Source organism: Bubalus kerabau, chromosome 13 (assembly GCF_029407905.1).
Source record: "Bubalus kerabau isolate K-KA32 ecotype Philippines breed swamp buffalo chromosome 13, PCC_UOA_SB_1v2, whole genome shotgun sequence".
NCBI lineage: Eukaryota > Metazoa > Chordata > Mammalia > Artiodactyla > Bovidae > Bubalus > Bubalus kerabau.
In genome coordinates this window covers 36,927,066-36,954,420 of record NC_073636.1, presented here as the reverse complement: position 1 = coordinate 36,954,420, position 27,355 = coordinate 36,927,066, and the positions used below count along the sequence as shown (strand labels likewise).

The following is a 27,355-nucleotide window of genomic DNA, read 5'->3' as shown; positions in this document are numbered from 1 at the left end:
TGCCTCTCTGCCTCCAGTGGGAGATGGGCTGGTCTGCAGCCAGCTAGCTCTCCTCTGGTATTCACTCAGTCCTTTGTTCTGTGAGCGGCCTGGCAGAAAAGCTCTAGGTTAGAGCTTTTCGTGGCAAAGTTCTCTCTCTCGCTCGCTTTCTTTTTTTTTTTCTCTCTGGCTATCCCCCAGTTTGGGTTGCTATCTCATGTTAGCTCCCTGAGATTGCCTCAGGGCATTCAGGCCTGGTCCTTAACCAATGCAGCCTGTGCCTCCCTGTTCAGCCCCCACTTGCTGGTGGCAGATGCGAGCGCCTGGGCTACTTCTCTGCTGGGAGTTGTAGTTAGGCACGTAATCTGTGGGTTTTATTTATTTATTTTTTCCTCCCAGTTATGTTGCCCTCTGAGATTCCAAAACTCCCCTTAGACCTGCCGGTGAAAGGGTTTCCTGGTATTTGGATACTTCTCCTTCTTCACAACTCCCTCCCCAGGACGGGTCTCCGTCCCTACCTCTTTTGTTTCTCTTTTTATCTTTTATATTTTATCCTACCTCCTTTTGAAGACAATGGACTGCCTTTCCGGGTGCCTGATGTCCTCCACCAGCATTCAGAAGTTGTTTTGTGGAATTTTCTCAGTGTTCAAATGATCTTTCAATGAATTTGTGGGGGAGAAAGTGGTCAGGAGACCACTTTCCTATTCCTCCACCATCTTAGGACTGCCTCCTGATTTTATATTTAATCACATAATTTAACACTACTTAATCAGGTCCCTACCACAATGTTTACATTCTCCCATGAGATTCCTCCATGTGTTTTATCATCATTTTCATTTGTTATTTGCCCTGACTCACTAGGCACATGAAAGTGAATTGTGCTCTCCTTCCATGGTCCTCTGTACACAAACCCAGTTTGATGTCAAATCTTTCTTCTTGGAACACGAAGAGGGGAAAAGAGAACCAACCCTTAATTACTTTGGAGGGAGGTGTATATATATACTCTGTATTTTCCTCCAATGAAATGAAGTTATGTGAAAAGTTAGATAAACATGTGGTAGGGAAGTATGTATCAGAAAACCCATTATGTTAATATCTACCTACTCTTTGGAACTGACACTGGTCCTCCAGTTTAAACTTGGCTCCAATCTCTTGGTCAGTTGACTCCTTCCCAGATTAATTCGGTTCTTCTCCTGTGTACTCTTGCGGGAAGTAACACTAGCTTTGTGTGTAATGGCCACTTCCTGCTTAGGTGCCTCGTTAGGCTGATCCTTTTGTGGTTGTTCACTGAATTTAATTTCCTTCAATTAATAAAAAAAGAAAAAAGAGCATATTTTTATAATGATACTGTTTCTGAATTATCTCATGCTATCTGAAAATTCACCACCGTGGTGATAAATTCAAGATGTCTCAAGATGCTCTAACTTGTGTTGCTTAGCAACACAAATTGAATCTGGGCAACTTCAAGACTAAGCCCTCTACTGGAGTTAGGCTGACAGTAATGGGATGGTCCTAAACTCACAGCTCTTATACAGCCCACACAGATACTGCAGCGGGGCTGGATTGACTCACTCCTCACCACCACTTGAAAAAAATTATACTCAAACCCTATAAAGGCTGAGATGCATCTTAGTCAAATTGCTGAGACCAAGGATAAAGGGATCATCTTGCAGGTAGCCAGAAACTGAAGACACTTTATAGACAGAGGAAGAAACATAACAATTAAAAGACACTTCTCATCAGAGACAATGCAATCCAGAAGACAAGGGAGGGATAAAGTTAAGGTGATGAAAAGGAAAAAAATTCACATCCTCTTAACTCAAAATTCTATACAGAGAAAAAGAAAATCTTTTGAAAATAAGAATAAAATAGACATTCACAGATGAAGAAAAGCTGAGAGAATTCATTATCAGAAAGACCTAGGATAAAAATTGTTTATGGAGCTCTTCAGTCAGAAGGAATCTCATACTAGACAGAACATGGATATACATAAAATAATGCTGAAATGATAAAAATAAATATAAAAGACTTGTTTGGTAAGGGGTTACCACACCACATGTGTTACTAGTAACAACAACATGTAACTAGCACGTTGAAGTAAAATTCATGAGTACAATAGTACAAAGGACTGCGAGTGGCATTTGAAGCCACTTGTAAACTTCTTGCTGCTGCTGCTGCTCAGTCGCTTCAGTCGTATCCAAGTCTGTGCGACCCCATAGACGGCAGCCCACCAGGCTCTCCGTCCCTGGGATTCTCCAGGCAAGAACACTGGAGTGGGTTGCCATTTCCTTCTCCAATGCATGAATGTGAAAAGTCAAAGTGAAGTCGCTCAGTTGTGTCCGACTCCTAGAGACCCCATGGACTGCAGCCTACCAGGCTCCTCGGTCCATGGGATTTTCCAGGCAAGAGTACTAGAGTCAGTTGCCATTGCCTTCTCCGTGTAAGGTTCTTAGACTAGTGGTAAAACTGTACAATATTGTTCAAAGGCACACTCTATAAATTAGAGACATATATGCCCAAGTGAGATACTTTTAAAAAGTAGCATAACTGATGAACTAATAGCATAAATAAAATGGAATCATTTCTAAAAGTTCAATTAATCCAAAAGGCAAAGAAAAAAAGGAGACAAAGAATAAATGACACTAATAAAAGCAAATAGCAAAAGAGTAAATTTAATTTAACTCTATCAGTAGGAACTTTAAATGAAAGTGATTTAAAGACTTCAATTAAAAGGAATCATCAGATTGGACGTAAAAGGAAAACCTAATTATTTGTAGTCTAAAAGAAACCACTTTATATATAAAGATATAAATACGTTATAAGTAAAAGGCTGAAGAAAAATATCCTATGAAATCAATAATCAAAGCAGAAATGCCTATATTAACATCAGACAAAAAGGGACTTCAAAACAAATAATATTATCAGAGGTAAAGAGAGAGACACATAATGACAGAGCCAATTACCACCCAATTCTAATTATGTTCACAATAGAATTTCAAAAGACATAAAGCAGAAATAGAACAGGAAAAACAGATAAATCCACAATTAGGAAACTTCAAAACTCCCCTCTCAGAAATCAACAAAGTGAGTAAAACAAAACTTAATAAGAATATAAAAGACCTGAGGAAAACTATCAACCACCTGAATGTAACTGACATTTATGGAACACACCACACACAGCAGCAGAATACACATTCTTCTCAAAAGCACAAGGAAAAAACTGACCAAATTGTAAGCCATAAAACAAACATCCACAAATTTAAAAGAACTGGAATCATATAAAATACTTTCTCTTAATAAAATGGACATAAGCTAGAAACTCATAAAAAGATATGTGGAAAATCTTCAGATATATTGATTTGCATGAAAACATAGAGTCTCTGGGAGATAGTTCACATGGTGCTGTTAAAGAAACTCACAGCATAAAATTTCATATTAAAAAATATAGGTCTCAAACCAATTCCTAAGCTTCCAACTCAAGAAATTAAGTAAGAGCAAATTAAGCTTTAAGAGATCAGAAGAAATAAAATTATAAGAGCAGAAATAAAATAAAACAATAAAGAAAATCAATGAAACAAATAATTGTTCTTTGAAAAGACCAGTAAAATTGATCACTTTTTTCCAGATGAGTTAAGAACAAAGAGAAGATATAAGTGACCAATATTAGGCATGAAAGATGGATCCTTTAGAGAGCAAATCCTCTAGACATTAGAAGATAATAGTGGAGTAGTATTTGATGTCAATACATTAGGTAAGTTAGACAAAATGTACAAATGCATTGAAAGCTATGAACCACCAATGCTTAGCAAGAGAAAGAAATATCAATAGTTCTGTATCTATTAAAGAAATAAAATTCTCAACATAAACCCTTTCAACAACGAAACCTTCAAGTAGAGATGGCTTCCTTGGTAAACTCTACCAAACATTAACAAAGAAATAAGACTCAATCTATATGAAGAATTCCAGAAAGAAGAAAAGTAGTGAATACTTCCAAATTCATTTGCGGCCACATTACCCAGATACAAAAACCAGACAAAGACATTAAAAGATAACTACTAAGCCATATCCTTCATGACTATAGACACAAAAATCCTCAGCAAAATATTATCAAATTACGTTTAACAACACTAAGCAGGGTAAGAGATCGTGACGAAGTCAGAATTATCCTGGGATGCAATATTAGTTCAACATTCAAAAATCAATGACCATATCAACAGACTAAAGAAGAATAATTATGTGATCATCTCAAGAGATGCAGTAAAATCACCGCCTCCAAGCAGGAATGGACTCATTTCCCATGGTGTAAGTTGAGGCCTCATGGGAAGCATGTCCTCTTAGCCAGGTGAGTGTGAGCAGAGACGCAGTGGGGAGACCAAACTTCCACTCACTGCCCAGTGGTGTTGAGGCACCCTACCCTACTGGAGTAGGGTCCTCAATGGAGTCTAAGTGAGGAACTTGAATTTTTACACGCACTTTGCAGTACCCCAGACCTACACCATGAAGCCTACACTTAGAGAAATCCTGCTAAAACAAAAGACTGCCAAAAAATCCAAAGTTTCATAATATAATCCAAAAATGTCCAAGACACAATTTCAAAAAAATCACTCATCATACCAAGAACAAGGAAATGTCACAACCTGAATGAGAAAGGATGTTGAATAATTGATGCTTATACCAAAATGAAATAGATGATGGAATAATCTCAAACAGATGCTGGAGTAAGATTTTAAAGTAGCCATCATAAAAATGCTTCAACAATCAATAATAAGACTTGAAACAAATGAAAAATTAGAAAGTTTCAGCAAATAAATAGATGTTATAAAGAAGAACCAAATAGAAATTTTGAAATTTAAATTTACAAACCAAAATAACTCCCTGGATAGTTCAGCAACAGGATGGAGAAGAGAGAACCCGTGAACTTGAGGACAAACAATAGAAATTACCCAGTTTGAACCACAAAGAGAAAATACATTGGAAAAAAAAATAAACAGAGCCTCAAGATCTGTGGGACAGTAGAAAAATATCCAGCATTCATGTTATCAGAGCACCAGAAGGAGAGGAGAAAGAAGGTCAGACTCTAAGAATGTCAGAAGTTTCCCCAAACTTGGAAAAGGACATAAATGTAAGATTCAAGAAGTTGAGCAAACCCTTAACAGAATAAACCCAAAGGAATTCCTATCAAGAGACATAATAATCTAACTCCATAAAACCAAAGTCAAGGAAAAGTAACAGCAATGAGAGAGAAAAAATATTTTACCTATAAGACAGAAACAATTAAAATAAGAGCAGATTTCTCATTAGAAAACATGGAGGCCAGAAAGACTGGAAAGATTTTCCAAGTGCTGAAAATAAAGAACTGTCAACACAGAATACTATATATAGTGGAAATATTCATTAGGAATAAAGGGGGATTCAAGATGTTCTCAAATAAAGGAAAACAAAGAGAATTTGTCACCAACAGACCTACCTCCAAAGAATAAGAAGTTTTCTTAAACAGAAAGGATATGATAAAATAAGGAAATTGGCAACACCAGAAAGGAAGGAAAGAATCAGAGAAAGAATAAAAGTATGGGTAAACACAAAAGACTTTCATCCTCCTCTGATGTTTGATGGTTGAAGCACAATTATAACATTGTCTAATACAGTTTATCAATGTGAAGGAAATAAATACAAATATAAATGAGAGAGGGTATAGGGACTTAAAGGAAGACATGGTTTCTATACTTTACTCAGGTGGTAAAATATCAAACCAGTATATTATGACAAATTATGTATAACACAATATCTACAACAACCACCAAAAACTCAATACAAATAGATATACCTAAATACTATGGAAAAACCAAAATGGTATTAAAAAAAAATGTTCAAGTAAGCCAAAGAAGACCAGGAAAAAGAAAAAGATAAACAAAACAGAAAACAGAAGGAAAAAACAGAAAATAAAACTAAGCTGGCAGACTTAAGCCCTGATATCAATAAGTAAATATTCTAGGGACTTCTCTAGTGATCCAGTTGTTAAGAATCCACCTGTCAATGCAGGGACATGGGTTCGATTCCTGGTCCAGGAAGATCCCACATGCTGCAGAGCAACGAAGCCCATGTGCCACAACTACTGAGCCAGCATTCTAGGGTTCAACAACAGAAACCACAGCAATGCGAAGCCCTCACACAGCAACTAGAGAGTAGCCCCTACTCACAGAAACTAGAGAAAGCCTGAGCTCAGCAACAAAAACCCATCACAGCCAAAAATGAAAGAATGAATGAAAATAAATAGGCTTTTTAAAGTAAATGATCTAAACACACCATGTATATGATACATCGATATATAGAGTTTCAGAAAGTGGATTTTAAAAATGACTCAACTATATGTTATTCACAAGAAACTCACTTCAAATATAATGATATAGGTAGCTTGAACCAATTTCTTTAGTTAAAAGAAAGCCAGGGGTACCTATATGAATAGTAGATTAGCCTTCAGAAAAAAAGAAAATCACCAAAGACAGAAAGGGACATGACATAATGATAAAATAGTCAATTAAGAAAACGTAATCCTAAATGTGTATACAGAACTGCATATACAAAAGCAGAACTAAGAGGAGAAACACAAATCTACAATTATAGTTGGAGGATTTCAAATCCCTCTCAAAACTGATAGAAAATCAGCAAGGATATGAAGAATTCAACCACACCAAAAACCAAATTTATAACGTTGTTCAGAGTTTGTTCCCTGAATACAGTGGAATCAAACTAATAATGAACCATGTAATGGGAAAATCTAACACCAAGTAACAAACTTCTAAATCATGGGTCAAAGAGGAAGCCTCAAGGAAAAAAAAAACTATGAGGTACAGTTGACTTAAGGGAATTGTTTTAAATACAAAAACTGAATGAAAACGATGAGAATAAAACACCAAAATGTGTGACAGGTGGGAAGTTCTGCAAGGAAAATTTACAGAACTGAATACTCACCTCGAAAGGAAGAAAGCTCTCAAATCAAGACTCTAAGCTGTTACCCTAAGAAACTAGAAGAAGAGCAATGTAAACTCAAAACAGGCAGAAGGATATAAAAGCAGATACACCTCTGAAGTGTCAAAGCTTTGCTGAGAGCAGGAAAGTGGAGTGTTCCCAACTTCTTACCACTGCCATGCCCGAGAGAGGTGCTCACTGCGTCTGAGAGACAAAATGTCAGAATGTGTGTCCAAAAGACAAACAGCTTCTCTACAGATGAATGTAGACGGAAGAGAATTCTTTATCCTAATATTAGTCATACCCGAAATCACCAAAATTCCTTTCAATGCAAGTATGACTAGATTAAATGTATGGTTTTTAAAAAAAGCTAGAGAAGAGTAAATGAAACCAAAAGTGACTTCTTTGAGAGAACTGAGTAAAATGATGGACTTCTAGCCAGATGGATCAAGATAAAAATAAAACACAATGATTAATATCAGGCACGAGACAGGTAACAATAGTTACAGCTTCTACAGTTGTTAAAAGGTTAACAAAAGAATACTATAAACAAGTTTATACCAATCAGTTCAACAACTTTAGACAAAAGGGATACACATTCCTTTAAAAACCACCTAGCAAGCACCCTCAAGAAGAAACATAACCTGAAAGGCCCGATAACTAGTAAGTACATCGAATTTGTAGTTAGAAACCTCCCCACAGTGAACACTCCAGGCCCAGATGGCGTCACTGGTGAATTCTACATGACAGTTAACACAAGACACCAATTCTAAGCACTTTTCCAGAAAACTGAATTGGAGTTAGAATCTTCCAACTCATTCTATAAGGCCAGTATTAATCTGATACTCAAACCAGACAAAGATATTGAAGAAAAGAAATCTACACATTGATAATCCACACATTGATAATCCTAAACAGATGCAAAACTTCTTGATAAAATGTTAGCAAATTAAAATTTTAAAATAAATAAATAAAAAGGGTAATACACCCTGCACAAATGTAGTCCCAGAAATGTAAGGCTGGTTTCTCTTTCAAAAATCAATATAATTAACCAAGTTAAACTAAAAAATAAAATAAAATAAACTGATTAACACAATAGGTACAGAAATATCATTTGATAAAATCCAACATCCAATCCTAATAAAGTTCTCAACAACTTTGATAGAGGGGAACTTCCTCAACCTTATAAATTTCATCTATGTAAAGCTGACAGGTGACAATAATTAGAAACTGAAAGTTTTCCCTTTACCACAAGGAACAAGAAACCATGTCTACTCAGTTCTGTACTGGAGGTTCCAGCTAGTGCATTAAGGAAAGAAAAAGAAATAAAATGATGGAAATTGGAAAGGAAGCAGTAAAATGATCTTTATTCAGAGACAATATGATCATCTATGTAGAAAACCCCTCAGAATCTACAAACCAGACAAAACTATTAAGTGACTTTAGCAAGGTTTCAGGATATGAAATCAGTATACAAAAGTGTATTTTATATACTAGCAACAAATAACCAGAAATTGAAACCTTAAAACTATTGTTTAACAATAGCCCCAAAATAGGAAATATTTACAGATGGTTCACAAGAGATGTGCAAGACGTGTGTTGTAAGTTACAAAACAGTGCGGAGAGAAACTGAGTAAGATGGAGAGACACGCTGCGTAACATTAAACAGGGAGAAACACTGAGTTCCACGACCTGGAAACTCCAATGTTGTTAAGATGTCAGTTCTTAAATTGATTTATAGATTCAATACAGTATCATTCATAAATCCTTAGGGGTTTTTATGAAAAAACTGACAAGCTGACTATAAAATTCGAATGGACATGCAGAAGATACATAATAGCTGGCAACTCTGAAGAACAGCAGCAACATTGGACAAGTGACAATATCTAACCGAGACTGACTGACTACAGTAACCAAGACAGCGTGGCTCTGATATAAAAATAAACAGATCAAAGGAATAGAAATACACCCATACAAATGGACAACTGGGCAAAGAAAGGACAATTCTTTTTCAACAAATGATGCTGGAACCATTAGGTGTCTGCATGCAGAAGAAAAAAATGAACTCTGATCCATACCTCACAGCATGTACAAAAAATATATTAAACCGGATCATACGCCTAGATATGAAACCTAACATTTAAAAACTTTTAGAAAAAAAAAAAAAACAAAACACTGGAGAAAATCTTTGTGACACTGGATTTGGTAAAGCTTTATTAGCTACAACACTCTAAAAAATTAGTAAGTTGGACTTCATCAAAATTGAGGACATTTGTTCTTTGAAAGACTTTTTGGAGAATAAAATGACAAGCTACCACCTGGGAGGAAATATTTTACAAATCCTATCTCTGAAAGAAAATATAAGCTTATATGTATGTGTGTATGTATGTAGGTAGGTAGGTATATATCTCACAACTAAATAATAAGAAATTTAAAAAAAAATAAGAAATGGGCAAAAGATCTGAATATACACTTTACCACTTAAGATATATGAATCACATTCAATAAGCATATAAGAAGATGCATTCAGGAAGTGCAAATTAAAATTCAGTGAGATAGTGCTAAGTCGCTTCAGTCGTGTCCGACTCTGTGTAACCCCACAGACGGCAGCCCACCAGGCTCCCCCGTCCCTGGGGTTCTCCAGGCAAGAACACTGGAGTGGGTTGCCACTTCCTTCTCCAATGCATAAAAGTGAAAAGTGAAAGCGAAGTCGCTCAGTCATGTCCGACTCTTAGTGACCTCATGGACTGCAGCCTACCAGGGTCCTCGTCCATGGGATTTTCCAGGCAAGAGTACTGGAGTGGGTGCCATTGCCTTCTCTGCAGTGAGATGGTGGTGCACACCTATCAGAGAAAGTCTAAAATAAAGGAATGACACTACCACTCATTGACAAGTATGTGGCACAGCTGTAAGTCTGGTGCACAGAGTGGATGGAAAATCTTACAATCACTGGCAAGCAGTTCACCAGTTGTTAAAAAAGTTAAACGTATAACCACCACATAACCTTGCCATTTCAGTCCTACGTTTTACCCAAGAGAAATGAAAGAATATGGTCTGAAAAAATATAAACACCCAAAACAAAACATTAAAAATATGAAAGCTTAAATTTTAAAGATTTACACAATGTTTGGAAGACAAAGTAACGGTGTATTTCCAGAAAGTGGCGTGGGGTGTATGAGAGAAAAGAAAATCAGAAGATCAACCTCAGAGGCCCCAAAATCCAACTAGAATCTCATAAAGAGAACAAGGAGAACAGAGAGGGAAAAAATGATTAAAGATGTAATACAAAAAATATTTTCCAGTTCTAAAAGACATATGTCATCATTAATGAAAAACAAACAGACACCAGCACCAACCATATCATCATGAAAATTACAGAACATCAGGGATAAGAGAAAATCCTACAGGCTCATTATATGAGCAAAGCCAAAACAAACAGGTCACATAGGAAAATGCCTTTAAAATTCTAAGAAAAAAATTATTTTGAAACTGTCATTATAGAAACAACAACTAAGAGAGAAGAATAAAGATATTTTCAAACATGCTAACCCTCAATTTTTCTCCTCCTATGTGCCTCTTTTACTCAGGAAGCACTACCAAAATGATGGGGTACACCAAGAAAAAGAAAACTGATGAGACGATAAAGGCCATATATGGAAAGCCCACAACTAACATCACATTCAATAGCAAAAGCCTGAAAGCATTTCCCCTAAGATCAGGAGTAAGACAAGGAATCTACTTTGGCCACTTCTATTCAGCATAGTGCTGAGAGTTCTAGTCATGAAATTTGGTAAGAAAAAGAAATTTAAAACATCCAAATTGGAAAAGAAAATGTAAACTATCTCTGTTCACAGATGACATGATCTTCTATGTAGAAAAACCTAAAGATTCAAAAGAAACTGAATTAAATAAATTTGGCAAATTAGCTGGATTCAATTTTGAATTTCACATTCAAACATTACTTCTGATTTTAACACTCAAATATCAGTTGTATTTCTATATGCTAAGCAGCAGACAATCAAAAAGGAAATTAAGAAAATAACTCTATTTGCAATAGCATCAAAGAGAATAAAATACTTAGGGATTAAATTTAACTAAAAAGACAAAAGACTTACATGAAAACTACAAAACACTGCTGAAAGAAGTTAAAGTAGACATAAACAAGTAGGAAAACATTCCACATTTGTAGGTTAAAAGATAATATTATTAAGATGACAATACTATACAAAGCAATCTACAGAGTCAATACAATCCCTATGAAAATCTCAATGATGTTTTTCTCAGAAATAGTAAAACCAAGACTAAAATTCGCACAGAAAGTCAAGGGACCCCAAATAACCAAAAAATGGTCTTGAAAAACAAGGACAAAGTTTGAGGATTCATACTTCCTGATTTCAAAACTAACAGAAAGCTATGATAGTCAAGAGTATGGGACTGGTATACAGATACACATACAGACTGATGGGATTGGATTGAGAGCCCAAAAATAAACCTTGAAATTTTTAGTTAATTGATTTTTAATGAGGATGACAAGACCATTCAGTGGGGGAAGAATAATCTCTGAAACAAATGGTGCTGGGAAAACCGAACATCCATGTGCAAAGGAGTGAAGGTGGACCCTAACGCTATACACAAAACCTAACTCCAGACGAATCAAAGACCTAAACTTGAGAGAACTAAAACAAAAAATTGTAGAAAGGTAGAAAAGTTAAGGGCAAATCTTTATTATGACTGATTTAGCAATGGTTCCTTAAATATGATACCAAAAGCACAAGTAACAAAAGAAAAAATATAAATTAGACTCTATCAAAATTTAAAATATGTGTATACCAAAGGGCACTATCAAGATGAGTATAAAGATAACCCACAGAAAAGGGGAAAACATTTGCAAACCTTCTAATAAAGAATTAATATCCACAATATATAAAGAACTCTAGCTCAAAAATGAGACAATTTTATAAAATGGACAAAGGATTTGAACAGACATTTCTTCAAAGAAGATATACAAATTACTAATAAGCACATGAAAATATGCTCAACATCACTAATTATTAGGGAAATGCAAATCAAAACCACAGTGGGATACACCATGTTCACACTTACTAGGATATCTATTGTAAATACAAATACACAGAAAATATCAGATGTTGGTGAGGACATAAAGAAGCTGGAATCTTCATACACTGCTATTGGGAATGTAAAATGATTCAGTGGATGTGAAAACAGCTTGGTGGTTCCTCTAAAAGTTAAATATAATTACCATATGAGCCAGAAAATCAACCCTGATGTGTACACCCGAAAGAACTGAAAATAGGGACTCAAAGAGATACTTGTACACCAATATTCATAGTATTTTTCACAATAACCAAAGGTAGAAAACCCAGTGTTCATCAAAAGATGAACAGAGAAACAAAATTTGGTACATACATAAATGGAATGTCATCCAGCCATAAAAAGGAATGATGTTCAGATACAGGCACGTCACAGATGAACCTTGAAAACTTTATGATATGTGAAATATACTAAACACAAAAGGACAAATATTGTGTGATTCCACTTATATGAAATACGTAGAATATGTAAATGCATAGACACAGAAAGTAGATTAGAGTTTATCAAGAGTTAGGGGGAGAAGGAAGGAAGAGTTACTGCTTAATGGAGTTATTGCTTAGTTCCAGATGATGAAGATGATCTGGAAATAGTAGTAACGGTTGCACAGCTTTGTGAATGTACTTCCTGCCACTGGATTGTACACTTAAAATGGTTAACACAGCACATTTTATATTTTATGTATATATGTGTTTTATGACAATAACAACAACAACAATGGAAAACCAGGGTCCAGGAAACAGGTGATCAAAGACCAGGAAATAAAAAGAATTCATGAAATGATGACAAGGGGCCATGCTAGGCTGAATGACAACAGTCTGGCAAGAAAACAGAGCAGAAGCAGCAGCATCAGAAACACAATGAGCCTGTCCAATGAGCTCTTGAGGGGGCGTCTATAGAGTTGCCATCAGCCTGAGAATCAGCCCAGAACATAAGTGGATCATGTTAGTATTCTTAGAATTTTGTTTTCTACCTACATCAGCTTCAACCAAAATTTTATTTCACAAAATATCACACTGACTGATTTCTTTGTTCAGCACTATTTTACAAACCATGGAAGACATAAACAGTGTTCTTATGCACATGTAGTTGACACACTTATCAAGGCAATCCAACTAGGTAGTAATCATACGATTCCCGGAAAGGATGAAAATAATCAAAACATGTAGGCTTCATTACCAGGACTGAGTCCTTTGTTCTCAGTGTAATTAATTCAAAATGGAAAATGAAAAAGTCCTATTTAGAAAGCACTTTGAAATATCATTCCTGTCACCTAAAGAAAACCAGAAACATTCTTAAATTGCTACATTTACAACACGTATTACTTTATACTATATTGTGGAAAACGCTCCAATAATTGAAAGTACTGTCCAAAACAATGCAGCATTAGTCTCCAATTTTTTATACTACAGAAAGTTGCAGCCAAAAACTATAACGATATAAAAGTTCAAAGGAGACTGTAAAACTTACCTGTTTAGACATATTTTCTGAAAATATTGCTGATTTTTCTTTTAAAAGTGTGACAAGGTCTTTATAAATTTCTCCTTTTCTTTCATAATTAATTTGCCCTTCATCATCTGTTTTGCCCTTTGGAAGAAAAAGTTTGGTGCTGTAATTAATGGACTAGCAACGAAAGAACCTGATCAATAAATCACAACCCAACCACAAGTAATGTTTTCTTCTCTAAAGGATCCATGTGCTTGTCCTTACACATGAAACGTGCAGGCAAACCCTTCCCTCTTAATGTAATGTAAATTCATTTATGTATTCACTCATTCAGCAAGCCTTTACCAAGGGCCTCCTAGACACACAGGGCTGCTAGACACACATGGCTCGCTGCTTCAGCAGAGACCTGAAAGCCCCTTCCCTCTATTCTTCTGTCCTGTGAAAATGCATTACAACTTCATGAGACTTTGATGAAGTCATAAAGGCCTCTGAGGTGAGAATGTTACCACACAAAAGCCTATGTTCCTGTTGGTCACACCCTGCTCTTATTCTGTGTGGAGCATGATTACTATAGGCTCATTTTTCAGGGGTCTGACCTCCGTGTACCATCTGTCCCTCTTCCCTTGGCCTCTGTCTGTCTGTCTTGTCTCTTTCCTTTCCTGTTCCTACACCATATATGTATGTTTGCATATATATATATATATATATATATATATATATATATATACACACATACACACACACACACACACATACACAATACACTGTAGTGTGTTACATATATAACTGTGTCTGTGTGTGTGTGTGTGTGTATATATATACATATAAAACTGTGTGTGTGTATATATATGTAACTTCCCAGGTGGCTCAGACAGCAATGCAGGAGACCTGAGTTAGATTCCTTGGGTCAGGAAGATCCCCTGGAAGAGGTAAAGATAACCACTCCAGTATTCTTGCCTGGAGATTATGTGGACAGAGGAGCCTGGTGGGCTTCAGTCCACGGGGTCACAAAGAGTTGCACACCACCATATATATATATATATATATATACACACACATACACATATATATATATGAAAAGTGAAAGTGTTAGTTGCTCAGTCATGTCTGACTCTTTGTCATGTCCTCTGGAGGAGGATTGCCATTCCCTCCTCCAGGGGATCTTCCCAACACAGAGATCGAACCAACATCTGCTGCATTGCAGGGGGATTTTTTTTTTACTGACTGAGCCATCAGGGGAGCCCCCTGTGTGTGTGTGTGTGTGTGTGTGTGTGTGTGTGTGTATATATATATACATACACACATATATAACATAGTTATACATATCAACTGTAGTGTCTAATACATTTCCTTGTGATTACTGAACAGCTTCAGTTCCTTGTCTTCCATTTATTAAGCTGAGGAACACCCGGATATTTCCATATTGAACCAAGCTGTATATGCATCAACAGCCTTTTATAGAAGCAAAGGCTCCTCACCCCACTCTGGAAGGCCAAAGAAAAGCATTCCTCTTTTTTTCTCAATCTCTTATTTTCCAATTGGATATTCTGCTTTTCTATTAATAAAAACAAACTGAAAGCAAAATCATATTTAGGTTGTCTGTTTCCTCTGTGCCGAAACAAGCCCAGGGTTGCACTGACAAGATGAGCACTGAAAGGCAGGTTAGAAGACATGCCTCCTGCCACTAAGAACAGGGCCCCGCATCTCGATACCCACCCAGGCCGAGGCATGGGCACTCTCCAAACAGTCCTCTGGAAAGGCTGGGTCCCCATTAAGGAGTTGGATCCTCCCTGCAGAATTTTGCTGCGAGTCCCAAGTTTACATGAAGACAGTGAGGGCAGGACTTTGCAGAGAAGAAAGTTGAGTTGCTCCTTCCAGCCAAGTTCAGTGCGTATGTGTGGGCCTCAACATCCAGGGTTTCATCCAGAAGATTCAGAAGGCCATGTGCCACCTCCCTCAGGTGGAGGGCCACCCACCCACACTTTGCTGACACTCGGGCCGAAGTCTGTAGAGCTGTTTCTTCATTGCCAGGCCTGCTGAATTTCCGTCAGCAAGAGGAGAGAGGTTGCCGGGGAGGCTGGAAGAGGTAGGAGGGACTTGCTCCCTCCCACGTCCTCTCAGAGTCACCTAGCAACGGCCCCTCACCCCACAGTGGCAGTTGCTTCCAGTAGCAACAGTTGGTTCTGGTTTCTGGGGGCTTTTCCCAGAGGCTCAGAACCAGGCTCATCAGGATCCCTCAGAAACACCAGCATCAGCTGCTGGGGCCCCTCCTCAGAGACCCAGCTCTGTCAAATCCTACTCAGCCCCTGAGATGCCAGTAAGAGTGGCAGCACCACTCTTCAGGGGCCCCAGCTGGTTTCAGGGAGATACCTGGGCTCCAAGGGAACCAGCACTGCCTGGAGGTGCCTGTTCTGCAGACGTGTGAGCCCCAGCTCTGTGGGGACCCTCTGAGCATCTAAGGGACCACCACCAAATGCAAGCAGGGCCCGCTCTTCAGAGGCGTAAGTCCCAGTTCCGTGCAGGCGCTGTCCTGAGATGCTGAGGTCCCAGCACAGCCTGGAAGCCCCTCCCTGGGTAGCAGGGTCCCCTCTGAGGGGGTCCCTCCTCTGTGGATCCCCTCCTCTCTTTTGTTGGTCCCATCAGCGCTAAGGACAGAAGCCGGTTACAGCTTTTGTTACCTTGGAGCTCCTTTTTTGACTAATTTTTTTCCCTCTAATACTTGCATCATTAATCAGCAAACTGATCATGTTAAAGAGGTTTTAGCTTTAGATAGCAGAATGGGTCACTATGAAGGCCACTTCCTAGAACGCTGACTTGAGGACCTGTAGGGGACACTGAGGCAGCAAACGCAGCAAAGGGCTCTGCTTGAATCCCACAGGACAATCCTTCAATTGCCTGGTTTTGGGGTTCAATCCTGGAGACGTGCCTGCACTCACAAATCAACCTCAGGAGTAAAGTAAATACTAGTTTTTTAAAATAAATTACTTACACCATTTAAAAACACTCCTTCTTTGCTGCAAGTAACGCACAAAGTTTCAGCATCGTGAGGTTTCACCAGCACGTAACAAATTTCGCCTTTAATCTGTCTCCAAGGTGGGGCTCGACATCCATTAGAAAATTCATAATCTGAAAGCAATTATCACACAAGTAAAAGGCGCTCCTTAACCTCAACTTGTAACATAGCTTGGCTTCAAAAAACAGGATTGATATTTCAAGTTTTTGTTTCTTAAATATTTAGCTATTGAAGCATTTTGAAAATGTAATTATGAAGATAAATAGAATGTAACATGAACCTGAGGTGTACTCGATAGATTCCAAGACTGTCTGTTTTCCCTTTCCTGAGAACTGTTTAAGCAGCTCTATGTCATTCTTCACAGTCCCTGGATTTAATCGTATTTCTCTGAAATAAATGTTTAAGAAATTCATTTGAAATACTTTAAAAGAGAATCCACAGAAAATAACATGAAAACATTCTATTATATTGGGGAATATTGTTTTCATAATTAAAATATCAGTTAAATTATACATCAACAAAATTGTAGTGAATTTTAACCATGTTACAATCTCATCGCACTGCTAGACATTAAAGAATTAGTGATTTGCATTTAATGCTGAGAATGTTGAATGTAACACTTAAATACACTCATTTAAATAGTCACTTCATTTCTTAATGAAAGTATCAAAGTACTAGAAAAGACTAGAAAGATGAACAAGTTTTAAATCTGACAAACTCTACATGATAATCGAATTATAATTTAAAAATTTATCTAATGATTTAAGAGACTTTGGGGATAAAAAAACACATAATGGCTTCAGAACTAGATTAAATTCTACTAGAATGTTTTAGCTGAAAATTTTACTATTTGGAACTAGAAATAGTCATGAAGAACTAAAATTTTATTCCAAGTAATGTAATGTTAAATCAATAGCAAACACTTCTAAACATTATTTTTCTTATGTTTCCTCTAAAGCTCTAAAAGTACTTTTCAGAACCAATTTTCAGAGGTTTCTTAAAAAAAAAAAAAAAAAAAAAAAAACTCACAAGGAAATATGTTTCAGAGAATGATTGAGTAAGTGCAGATCCAGCTGCTTGAGTTGCAAGGCAATCTTCATCTTAATCTCACTTTCAGAATCATCATCTTTGGTAATTTTGTCAAGAATATTAGATACAAATGAGTTTCCAATTTTTTCATTTATTATATTATAATCCAAGCCCAAGATTTTTGCTACTGGATTTCTGTTTGCTGACCAAAAAAGTAAATTTTGAGAATTATCCTCTTGTTGTCTATTACTAGAGCCATATAGAATACCAAGTCCTTTGGAGCCCACTCAAACACGTTCATTTCATTAAACTGTCTCTGACTGACCCAATTTGAATTAATCTCTATTTCTCAGATTCTGTTGTACTTAGAAACTTTCTTACTCCTCTTGAGATGTTCACCTTGTGCTATAATATCATGTATATATGTCATCACTCTAATAGGCCAGAAGCCAAGAGGTCTGTTTCTTTTTAAGTTGACTATGGGGCCTTATTCAGAATAGGCATTCAATTAATACATCCAGAATCGATTTGAAGATAGGGAAATATTGGTCTCCTTAGAAAAATGATCACTAGAACTGTGTGTGTCTGTGTGCGTGTGTATCAGTGAACAGTATTCACAAATGTTTTCTCTCCAAAATAGCATGTTTTTCTCAGTCTACAGATCTACTGCCAATCTTTTCCACCTGTTTGAACTGCTTATATTTCCAATGTCCTTAGATGTTAACTGGGAAAACAAATATAACAAGTATTTACATAAATGCTAAAATTATAGTGAAAATTTAAAATCCCAACTCATAACCAAGGCTGAAAGCTGAATCTAGAGACGTTGAAAACAGAATAAGAGCCAAAATGGGGCTTCCCTGGTGGCTCAGATAGTAAATAATCTGTCCACCTGCAATGCAGGAGACCCAGGTTCAATTCCTGGGTTGGGAAGATCAACTGGAGAAGGGAAAGGAAACCCACTCCAGTATTCTTGCCTGGAGAATCCCATGGACAGAGGAGCCTGGCAGGCTACAATACATGGGGGTCACAAAAAGTTGGACATAACTAAGCCACTAACACTTTCAAAAAACTGTATGGTTGAAAATGAGGGAGAAATGGGCAAAACCATGTTTAGGAAGGAGAAATTCAAGTCAGATGAAAATACATATGCATTTGGATTGAGGGGGAATGCCCATGGGACTAATTCAGAAGGCATGACCTGATGGACATGAAGAGAAGATGGCAATGGTTTTTAACTTTCCCACAGGAAATGGACTGTTAGCAGGAGAGGCTGGGGGCTGTTAGAAAAACCTGCATGGGGTAGGGTGCGGGCATCTCGAGAAGGAGACCCAGGGACCAAGCACTTAGCGAGCATCTCCATTCATCACCTTAACAACTGTCATCTCTAAAGATTATGAAGAGAAATATTAGGTGAATTCTGGGGAAAGACACAAGCTGACTTCCAAATTGCCAGTTCAGTTCAGTCAATTTGGACCTAAAACTAAGAGCTTCACCTAGAACTCTTACAGAAAGGCAAAATGCAGCAAAGGTTGCATATTTAGCCAGATTGGGTATATAACACTTTGTGGATTTAAATCTACAGATTAAGTTGAATTTAATGTATGGGGTGTGCCCTCAATTAACTCTTCTGAAATTCAGTTTTATTCTCAAGATATCATCCCTCCTCAGAAAGGTAACTTTGATGTATAGGAAGAGTAGACAAGACATAAAAAGAGGCTGCTGTCCTAAGGTTCGCATCTTTCAAAAAATCAAAAGAATATAAAATGACCAATTTTCCATCTCACAGACACAGACAGTGGCAAAGAATGATGAGACAGAACTCATGTACATTATGCCTGGGAACCACATGTCACATGATCACAAAGAAGCAAAGCATACACATGACATAATTACCTGCTAATAGGTATTTCTACTCATAAGAAATATTTAAAGCCCAGTTATAGCATGTAATAATATTCTGTTTTGCATGTCAGATGATTAGGCAATAAGAACATTTTATAACTTTAGTGAAGAGGAAAAATATTTCCCACTGAATGAAAATAACAATTCACAGAAAGCTATGTATTCGGCTGAGACAAATGGGAAGTGAGCTTATTATGAGTTGTCTGCTAAAGGAAGAGGCTACATTCATTTTAAAGGAAACTGATCACCATCTGGTACAGCAGAATGCAAGAGGATGGCTCCTAACACTGGCCCTGGACATCTGTCTCTTTCCCGGACATGAACCTTAAAGGCCGCGGGTCTTTCCAGAAGCTAAGAAGGCTCGCTTTAAACCACACACAGAGATTAGAAATCTAGAAGTCGACTAATGGTAAAGCATTAGGGTTTTCATTTAAAGTGGAAAGCTGATATGAGCATAACATTTCAGCCAAGAAAAATTAAGGACATTTTTATGAAGCTGAACTTAGTACTTTTTACCTTTTAGAGAACTTTTTCAAGAGACTATAACAAATGATTCCCTCCCCAGCCCCCAAGATTATGTTTCTGAAAGTTCAAATCACAGACTGGAGTATAAATATCACCTTCAATACATGCTTGTGCTTCCTTCAGCTTCATATTTTTAGCAATATATAACATACGTGACAGCTGCCCAAAGCTCCTGATTTTAATTTGTGGTACAGAGAGATACAGCAAAGGCTCTCCATTTTTATCAACTTCTTCTGATTTGACTGTTGTTCCACTAAAAAATGAAAAGAAAAAATTTTTTTCTTGAAGGCTTAGGGTTACCTGAATGCCAGTAGAAGTTAATTTAAGACATCTCAACACATTATTTCCATGTCTCATGGTAAAATACAGAGAATAGAAATAGGTCTTGTTAGAAGCTGATCTATTTTCCCACTTTCATCCACCTTTAGGCCCTTAAATCCCCAAACTTCTTTAGCAATATGATATATCCAGGAAAAAAATTCTTAAGCAATCTCCTGAATACCTATGTAAACTCGCAGTTTTGGGTTTTGTTTTTCTAATAATGCATTGGACATCTTTTTTAAAATCACTAGTTCTGTGGGAATCATTTATGTTTTGTGGATTTCCAATGTTATTTTATTTATAAAATTTTTACACCACAGTAATTAGTGGTTAGGAACTTTCTTGGCTACTCTGTTTCTGAGCAAAAAAAAAAAAAAAAAAAAAAAAGAGTGCTATGAAAAAAGACAAACTAGATCCCCTCTGTGGATTATTTTCCCCCTCCAAACCCCTAATTTGGTTTACTTTAGGATAACAAGCAGTTTTTCTAACTAGGCTTTTTCCTGATCAGAAATTGTTAGCTCTCTTAGATTGGTATTTTTCCCATTTTAACTTTTTTAGGCTGTCGTTTCTAAAATATTAAGATTTTTTTTTATGGCCACGATATATCTATACTACTTACAACATTACTTAAACTGCCCAATTTTTCATTACATACTGATAATCCCTAGTAAAAGTGTCCACATCTGATATTTTTTATTTTTTAAATATGTATCTATTTATTTACTTGGTTGTACTGGGTCTTAGCTGAGGCATGTGGGGATCTAGTTCCCTGACCAGGGATGGAACCCTCACTCCCTGCTGTGCTTAGTCACTCAGTCACGTCCGACTCTTTGCGACCCCAAGGACTATAGCCTGCCAGGCTTCTCTGTCCATGGGGATTTTCCAGGCAAGAATCCTGAAGCGGGTTGCCACACCCTCCTCCAGGGGATCTTCCCGACCCAAGGAGCAAACCTGGGTCTCCTGCATTACAGGCAGATTCTTTATCGTCTGAGCCACCAGGGAAGCCCTGCATTGGAAGGCAAAAATCTCAACCACTAAACCACCAGGGAAGTCTCAAGACCTGCTATTTTAAATTGTAACACAGATAAATAGCTATGAGATGTTGACAGTTCATCATAAAAAGTAAATCGACAGACTCGGTCAATCTATTACTATTTCACTAAAATAGAAAGAGGGTCAAAACTGGGGGACAGGGGTGTCCCTGGAACCTTATGTGGCAAAAGGGACTATGCAGACGGCTGACATTAAAAACTGTGGGATGAGACGACTGCTCTGGGGTATCTAGGTGGGTCAATGTAATCAAAGGGATCTTCAGAAGAGGCAGTCTGAGATGGCAACATGACAATGGAAACAGGGTTCAGTGATGTGGGCCACAAGCCGAGGGATACAAGTGGCCTCTAGAAGCTGCAGAAGGCAAGAATGAAGGAACACAGCCCTGCCCACACTCATGTTCAGAATTTTTGTCACCTCCAGAACTGTAAGATTTAAATCCATGTTGTTTTAAGCCATTAAGTGCGTTGTAATTTGCTGCAGCAGCAGCCAGAAGGGAAGACAGGAGCTTTATTGGTCTCCCCCACTGCTCTGTTCCCAGGACCTTGAAGAGGAACTGCACACAGAAGGTGTTTGACAGACGCATGAGGAATAAATGAAGGAGCAAAATGGCTTTAGATTTGCCAGTGCTGGGCATAATTTACAGAATGTTTATTTTCCTTGGAATAAAGCTTTTGAAAGAACTCCCTTAGGACTGAGGAGTGGTCTTAGAGGCCTGTACTGGGGCAGGGCCACTGGTGCAGAAAGGATGAGGAGAGGATGAAGTCACAGGCAGAATGAATACCCACAGGATCAAGCTCCTGAACTTGAGAAAGTGAAACTCCTGGGGAGACCAGGAGAACGGCAGGGCATGGGGGCATGTCTCACTGTCCTGCCAGCTGAAGCCTGCAGCTGAACAGAGCTGGAGGAGCTACAATGTTGGCGACCGAAAGGACTCTTGAAAAGCAGGCTCCCATTTCAGGCTCGCAGTCTCTAGCCCTGAAGACAGAACTCTTTGGAAGAAAACTACTGTAGACATCTTGATAAGGTTAAGAAGAATGAAAGAATAAATGAAATCCATCGACCTGATAAGAGACTTTTAAACTGGAATTGAGGAGCGAGCTAAAAATTCTCAGCTTATAGAATAGAGAGCAGGAAAAATGTCTCATTTATTTAATCCCCAACGTCAAGTTCCATGTCCAGAACACAGTAATTACTCCACAGTTATATGTCTGAATAGTAACATAGGAAATAAGGCTGTAGCTGAGAAACTATTCAGTAATTCTCAGGGAGGAGAAGCAAAGAGTTCAGTAACAGAATTTCAGGCCACTGATCTGTGACTTTGAAATTTTATCAAAATAAAATAATCATTGTCTCATCAAACAATACCATTTTAAGGCTGGAGATGATGTGTTTCAGCCCTTAGCGATATTGATCAGAAGATTAAGGACCATAAAGGTATGAATTGGGTGTGAAATGTGCATTTCCAGTAGAGGAGGTGTTCTGCTCCAACGTCCTCATGTCTCATCCACACAGAACTTATACCAGCATATAATTTCTCCCAAATCATTTATTTATAACCACTGAGACACAGCAGACAGTCATTCACAACTAACATACAGCGATATTAAAGCAGACATGATTCAAAAATCCTAGTTCTACCAGAGGGGAGGAAAGAACAGGTAACATCATTTTCACCAAGTGATTCTGAATGCTTACCCAATTAAAAAAATATATGGATACTAAGGGAGAAAGAGGAGGTGGAATGAACTGGGAGATTGGGACTGACATATATACACTGTTGATACTGTGTATAAAATAGAAACTAATGAGAACCTACTGTGTAGCACAGGGAACTCTACTCCATGCTCTGTGGTGGCCTAAATGGGAAGGAGTCCAAAAAAGAGGGGATGTATGTATACATACAGCTGATTCACTTTGCTGTACAGTAGAAACACAACATGGTAAAGCAATTATACTCCAATAAAAATTATAAAAAAGAAAAGAAAAAGGGCAAAGGACTTGAATATACATAGCACTAACAGGGATTCACAGATGGCAAATAAGCAAATAAAAAACTATTCAAAAATAACTAGCAATTATACATATTCATGAATCGATTATTTTTCAAATTCTTTTCCCATTTAGGCTATTACCGAGTATTGAGCACTTTGCTGTACCTGAAACTAACACAACATTGATAATCAACAGTGCTCTAATATAAAACAGAATTTTTTTAAAACAAGAAAAAAATGCCCAAGCTACTCTATAGAGACTCTAAGTAACTAGGTTCTGGGTATCCCCCACAGAGAGTGTCACCACTGAGTGCTGTCACCTGTCCTTAATTTACAGTGATTTGGGGTTCATTCTGAGGTGTTTTAGGAAGATTATTAATCTCATCCTGTGTGATAAGAACAAAAACAACTGGAAACAGTGATAAAAGAGACCTACGATTTCCATCAAAATGAAAGCAGAGATATTTCCTCCTCAACACTGAATGTGGAGAGATAATACAGGATGAACAGGTGCACCTCGGGAATGAGTCTAAAGCAGATAACAGAATCGGGCCAGTGCTGTGCTTACCTAGTCAACTAATAACCAACTGCACAAAAGGAAAGATGGTGGATGAAACATAAAACTTCCTCATTGTGTGAGTAAAGGATCAGTTTCGACATCAGATGCCAACAAGTCTAGCTCAGAAGAAGGCTCATCACACCTGTGTTGACGGCTACAGAGTGTGCCCTTGGGGATGCACTGTAGCTGAGGAGTAAGGCCACATGTACAAGTGTGGTCTCCAATATATCTGCAGAGATCAGCAAAAGTGGGGGGGGTCATTTGGCCGCTTTAACAGAGTTTTGGTATAGATGAAATTGCCTTGCTTTGGAAGAAGATGCGTGAGAGAATGAATAGCCCCAAGAAGAATCTGCCTTTGTTCTGAAACATCCAAGGATATTACTATTTGGTAGAAACATGTCTGGAAACTCCAGGCTTAAATCCTCATGATGACTTGGGTATCCACATGGTCTTACAGATATGAATCTTGACTAGGGGGCTTCCTCCACTTTAAATAAATGAATAAATGTGTTCTAAGGCCCTGCAGCTAAGCAAGAGTGCATATGAACCAAAGAGGAAAGAAAGAGGCAGAGGGACTGTTTAATTACACATTCTTCTTGCCATTGAGGGCATCACTGGTTTACATCACGTGATGTGCTGCTGGATGGACCAAACACCATGTGACTTTGGGTGCTGAGGGTTCCTTGGTTTAGGGGACAGAGCACAGAGTGGGTCAGGACCTGGATGTGAGAGCATTTGGTATTCTCCTTCACTCCCTCGTAGTTCAGTCAGTAAAGAATCTGCCTGCAACGCAGGAGACCCAGGTTCAATTCCTGGGTCAGAAAGATCCCCTGGAGAAGGAAATGGCAACCCAGTCCGGTGTTAGTGGCTGGAGAATCCCATGGACAGAGGAGCCGGTGGCTACAGTCCATAGGGTCGCAAGAGTTGGACATGACTTGGCGACTATATGATGACCACCAAAATCTCAGCTATATCTTTTGCCTTCTTTGGGTCAGTCAGTATCTACCTGGTTTCCATCAAGACACACAGGAATAGTTTCCACCCTCCTATGCAGCAACGGCTACTATCACACCCCTCTCACTTCTTCCATCATCAAAGAGATCATCGACCAAGGTCAGAAACAGGAATGACAAATAGAAAAACTGGCCCACCGAAGAGCTGCATGGTAAACTTGACAGAAGAAAGACACAAAGGGTTAGCTGGTTCAAAACATACATGGTGTCAAAATGTCCAAACATCCTGCTTGATGCCACACTGAACTCAGGTGAGAGAAATAAAACACTTGGGGAGAAAGTGACCATTAGCACCGTTAAACATAAAATATAATTAAAAAAAAAGGTTTCTGAAAATTCAGAGAGAAAATAGACCATGATATCAGAACCAAAGCGCCCTTGAAATACAGTTCAAGAATGATTTTCCAGGGACTTCCCTGGTGGTCCAGTGATTTAAGACTTCCAGTTAAGGGGTACAGGTTTGATTCCTAATCAGGGAGTTAAAATCCCACATGCCTCGGGGCCAAAAACCCAAAACATAAAACAGAAGCAATATGGTAACAAATTTGATAAAGACTTTAAAAAAAAAGAATGATTTTACAGTTCTAAAAATTAAATTCTGAGTTTATGCTCAAAAATAATCCCAAATGGAAAAGGCATGTACAGCAAACTTTGGCCAGAGAACTGTTTTTCATAAGATCAGACTTTAAAAGTTCATATGCAAAACTAAAGAGGAACAAAGGAAGAGGATCAGAATGCCTAAAGTGACACATAAGCTGAAATTGACCAAAAAAAAAGAATATATGAATTTACATATATTTATCATCTACAATGTATATTTACAGAATACATTTTATATAAGTATAATTATATTTATATAAACCTATGTAATTTATATAAAATATATATTTAGCTATGATCAAAAGAGATAAATTGCTAGCCTGCTGTTTGAGGTGGAGGTAGGATTTTTTTTTTGAATTTCAGATTTGGAAGGGTCTCATTTAAGGACAATGCTAATTGTTATGAAGTCTTTTCCTTATAGTAAGCAAAATGTACCGTTCTCCCTTTGCTGCCCCACAGATTTTACAGATTTAAATACCAGAAGGGGTTTTATCTTTATCTCAGGTCACGAAACCAATGCCTGGTGGCATCTGGCAGTTCGTGTGAGTGGAAAGACCAGTCACAAAGCAACAGCAAATGTTGGAGAGTGCAGTGACCTGGAAATACATTCCCTATCAAAAGAAAATTCAAATGTAAAAATTAGATAAACAGTGTATTGGCCAACTACACATCCTCAGATTTCACCCAAGTGCCTCCAGGTTTCTGAGAGTTCTGAGATTCACACAGGTTAAGCGATTTGCCTTAAACCTACAACCAATCAATAAAAAACATACAACCAAAGACATTAAATTCTAGAAGCAATTCACTGGCTTACCTGACAGCATAGCCTGATCCAAACGCTGAGGGGTCCAAATTTGTTTTCCATTCCAGCGGTTCTACAAAAACATAGTTTGCCTCTTGGGGATATTTATAGATAAAACTCTCCACAAACATAATAATTTCCTTCACTATAGCCTCATTGAGAGGAGTAACTTCCAGGGTCTTAGCCCCATGCCCCGCAGCAGTCCACTGCGCAGACCTGGTCAGTGCCACGCCCATGGGATCCCACGATGCTCAAACCTGAGCTCAGCACACACACTGCATCAGAGCAGAGAGAGAGAGACAATAGCATCCATCTTCCTAGAGGAACATTTCTCATTTTCAAGATTTTAAGCTAGTACTTACCCAACCCACATTCTGCTTGTTCACCTTAGAGATGGATTTTTTTTTTTTAATTATCCAATTGCTCTTCAAGTCAATAAAATAGTTAATGTTCCCTGAACCAGCTCTAAGTAAAACTGACCCAAGGACATAAGGATTTTCCAGTATCTGCCTGCCCTGGAATGAATAACTTCTTTCTCATTTTCAGCCTAAGACAGAGAATTCCGGTCAGAAAACAGAAACAGAAAAGTCCAAGAGCGGAAAAAAAAGAATCGGAGAAGGCATGGCTTCTGGTTTGCAGCTCTGCTGGGGCCAGCGGTTGTAAGAGATGCTCTTTTGAGCTGGATCACACATTGTTTAGAATTATGCTATTAAACTGAATTTTGTTATTCTTTGTTGTAACATACATCTATATCTGTGCAATGATGGCTGATGAAAGTTTCCCAAATGCCCTCAGAATTCATAAAAAATAGAATAAGAACATTAAGTAAAATAGAATTTTAATTTTTTTTCTGAAAATTCGTAAGGCACATATTGATGGTATTAATCAACACATTTGAGTAATTCAAATTCCACACTTCCTGCATATATCCTGCCCAGAATATTTTATCATAATTCATAACTTGCTTAAGAGAAAATGTGAGCATGAATGAGACTCTTTTTAGCCTGTTTATCTAAATTGATTATCAGCGGATTCTAGCATTAA

The 27,355-nt window shown here is 37.8% G+C and overlaps 1 protein-coding gene across 1 annotated transcript in view; it reads right to left on the bottom strand.

The window, feature by feature from the left end:
* The window catches only part of ODAD2 (outer dynein arm docking complex subunit 2), a 156,643-nt gene extending 130,083 nt beyond the window's left edge, over positions 1-26,560 (bottom strand). Inside the window, exons 1-7 of the mRNA XM_055544025.1 lie at positions 26,324-26,560; positions 20,068-20,225; positions 17,543-17,744; positions 16,794-16,900; positions 16,490-16,626; positions 13,525-13,641; positions 1,084-1,280 (exon numbers count right to left, since the gene is read on the bottom strand). Coding sequence (XP_055400000.1) covers positions 1,084-1,280; positions 13,525-13,641; positions 16,490-16,626; positions 16,794-16,900; positions 17,543-17,744; positions 20,068-20,225; positions 26,324-26,547 — 1,142 coding nt within the window. The 5' untranslated portion in view covers positions 26,548-26,560. The remainder of the gene's footprint in view (positions 1-1,083; positions 1,281-13,524; positions 13,642-16,489; positions 16,627-16,793; positions 16,901-17,542; positions 17,745-20,067; positions 20,226-26,323) is intronic.
* Between the last annotated feature and the right edge of the window lie 795 nt (positions 26,561-27,355).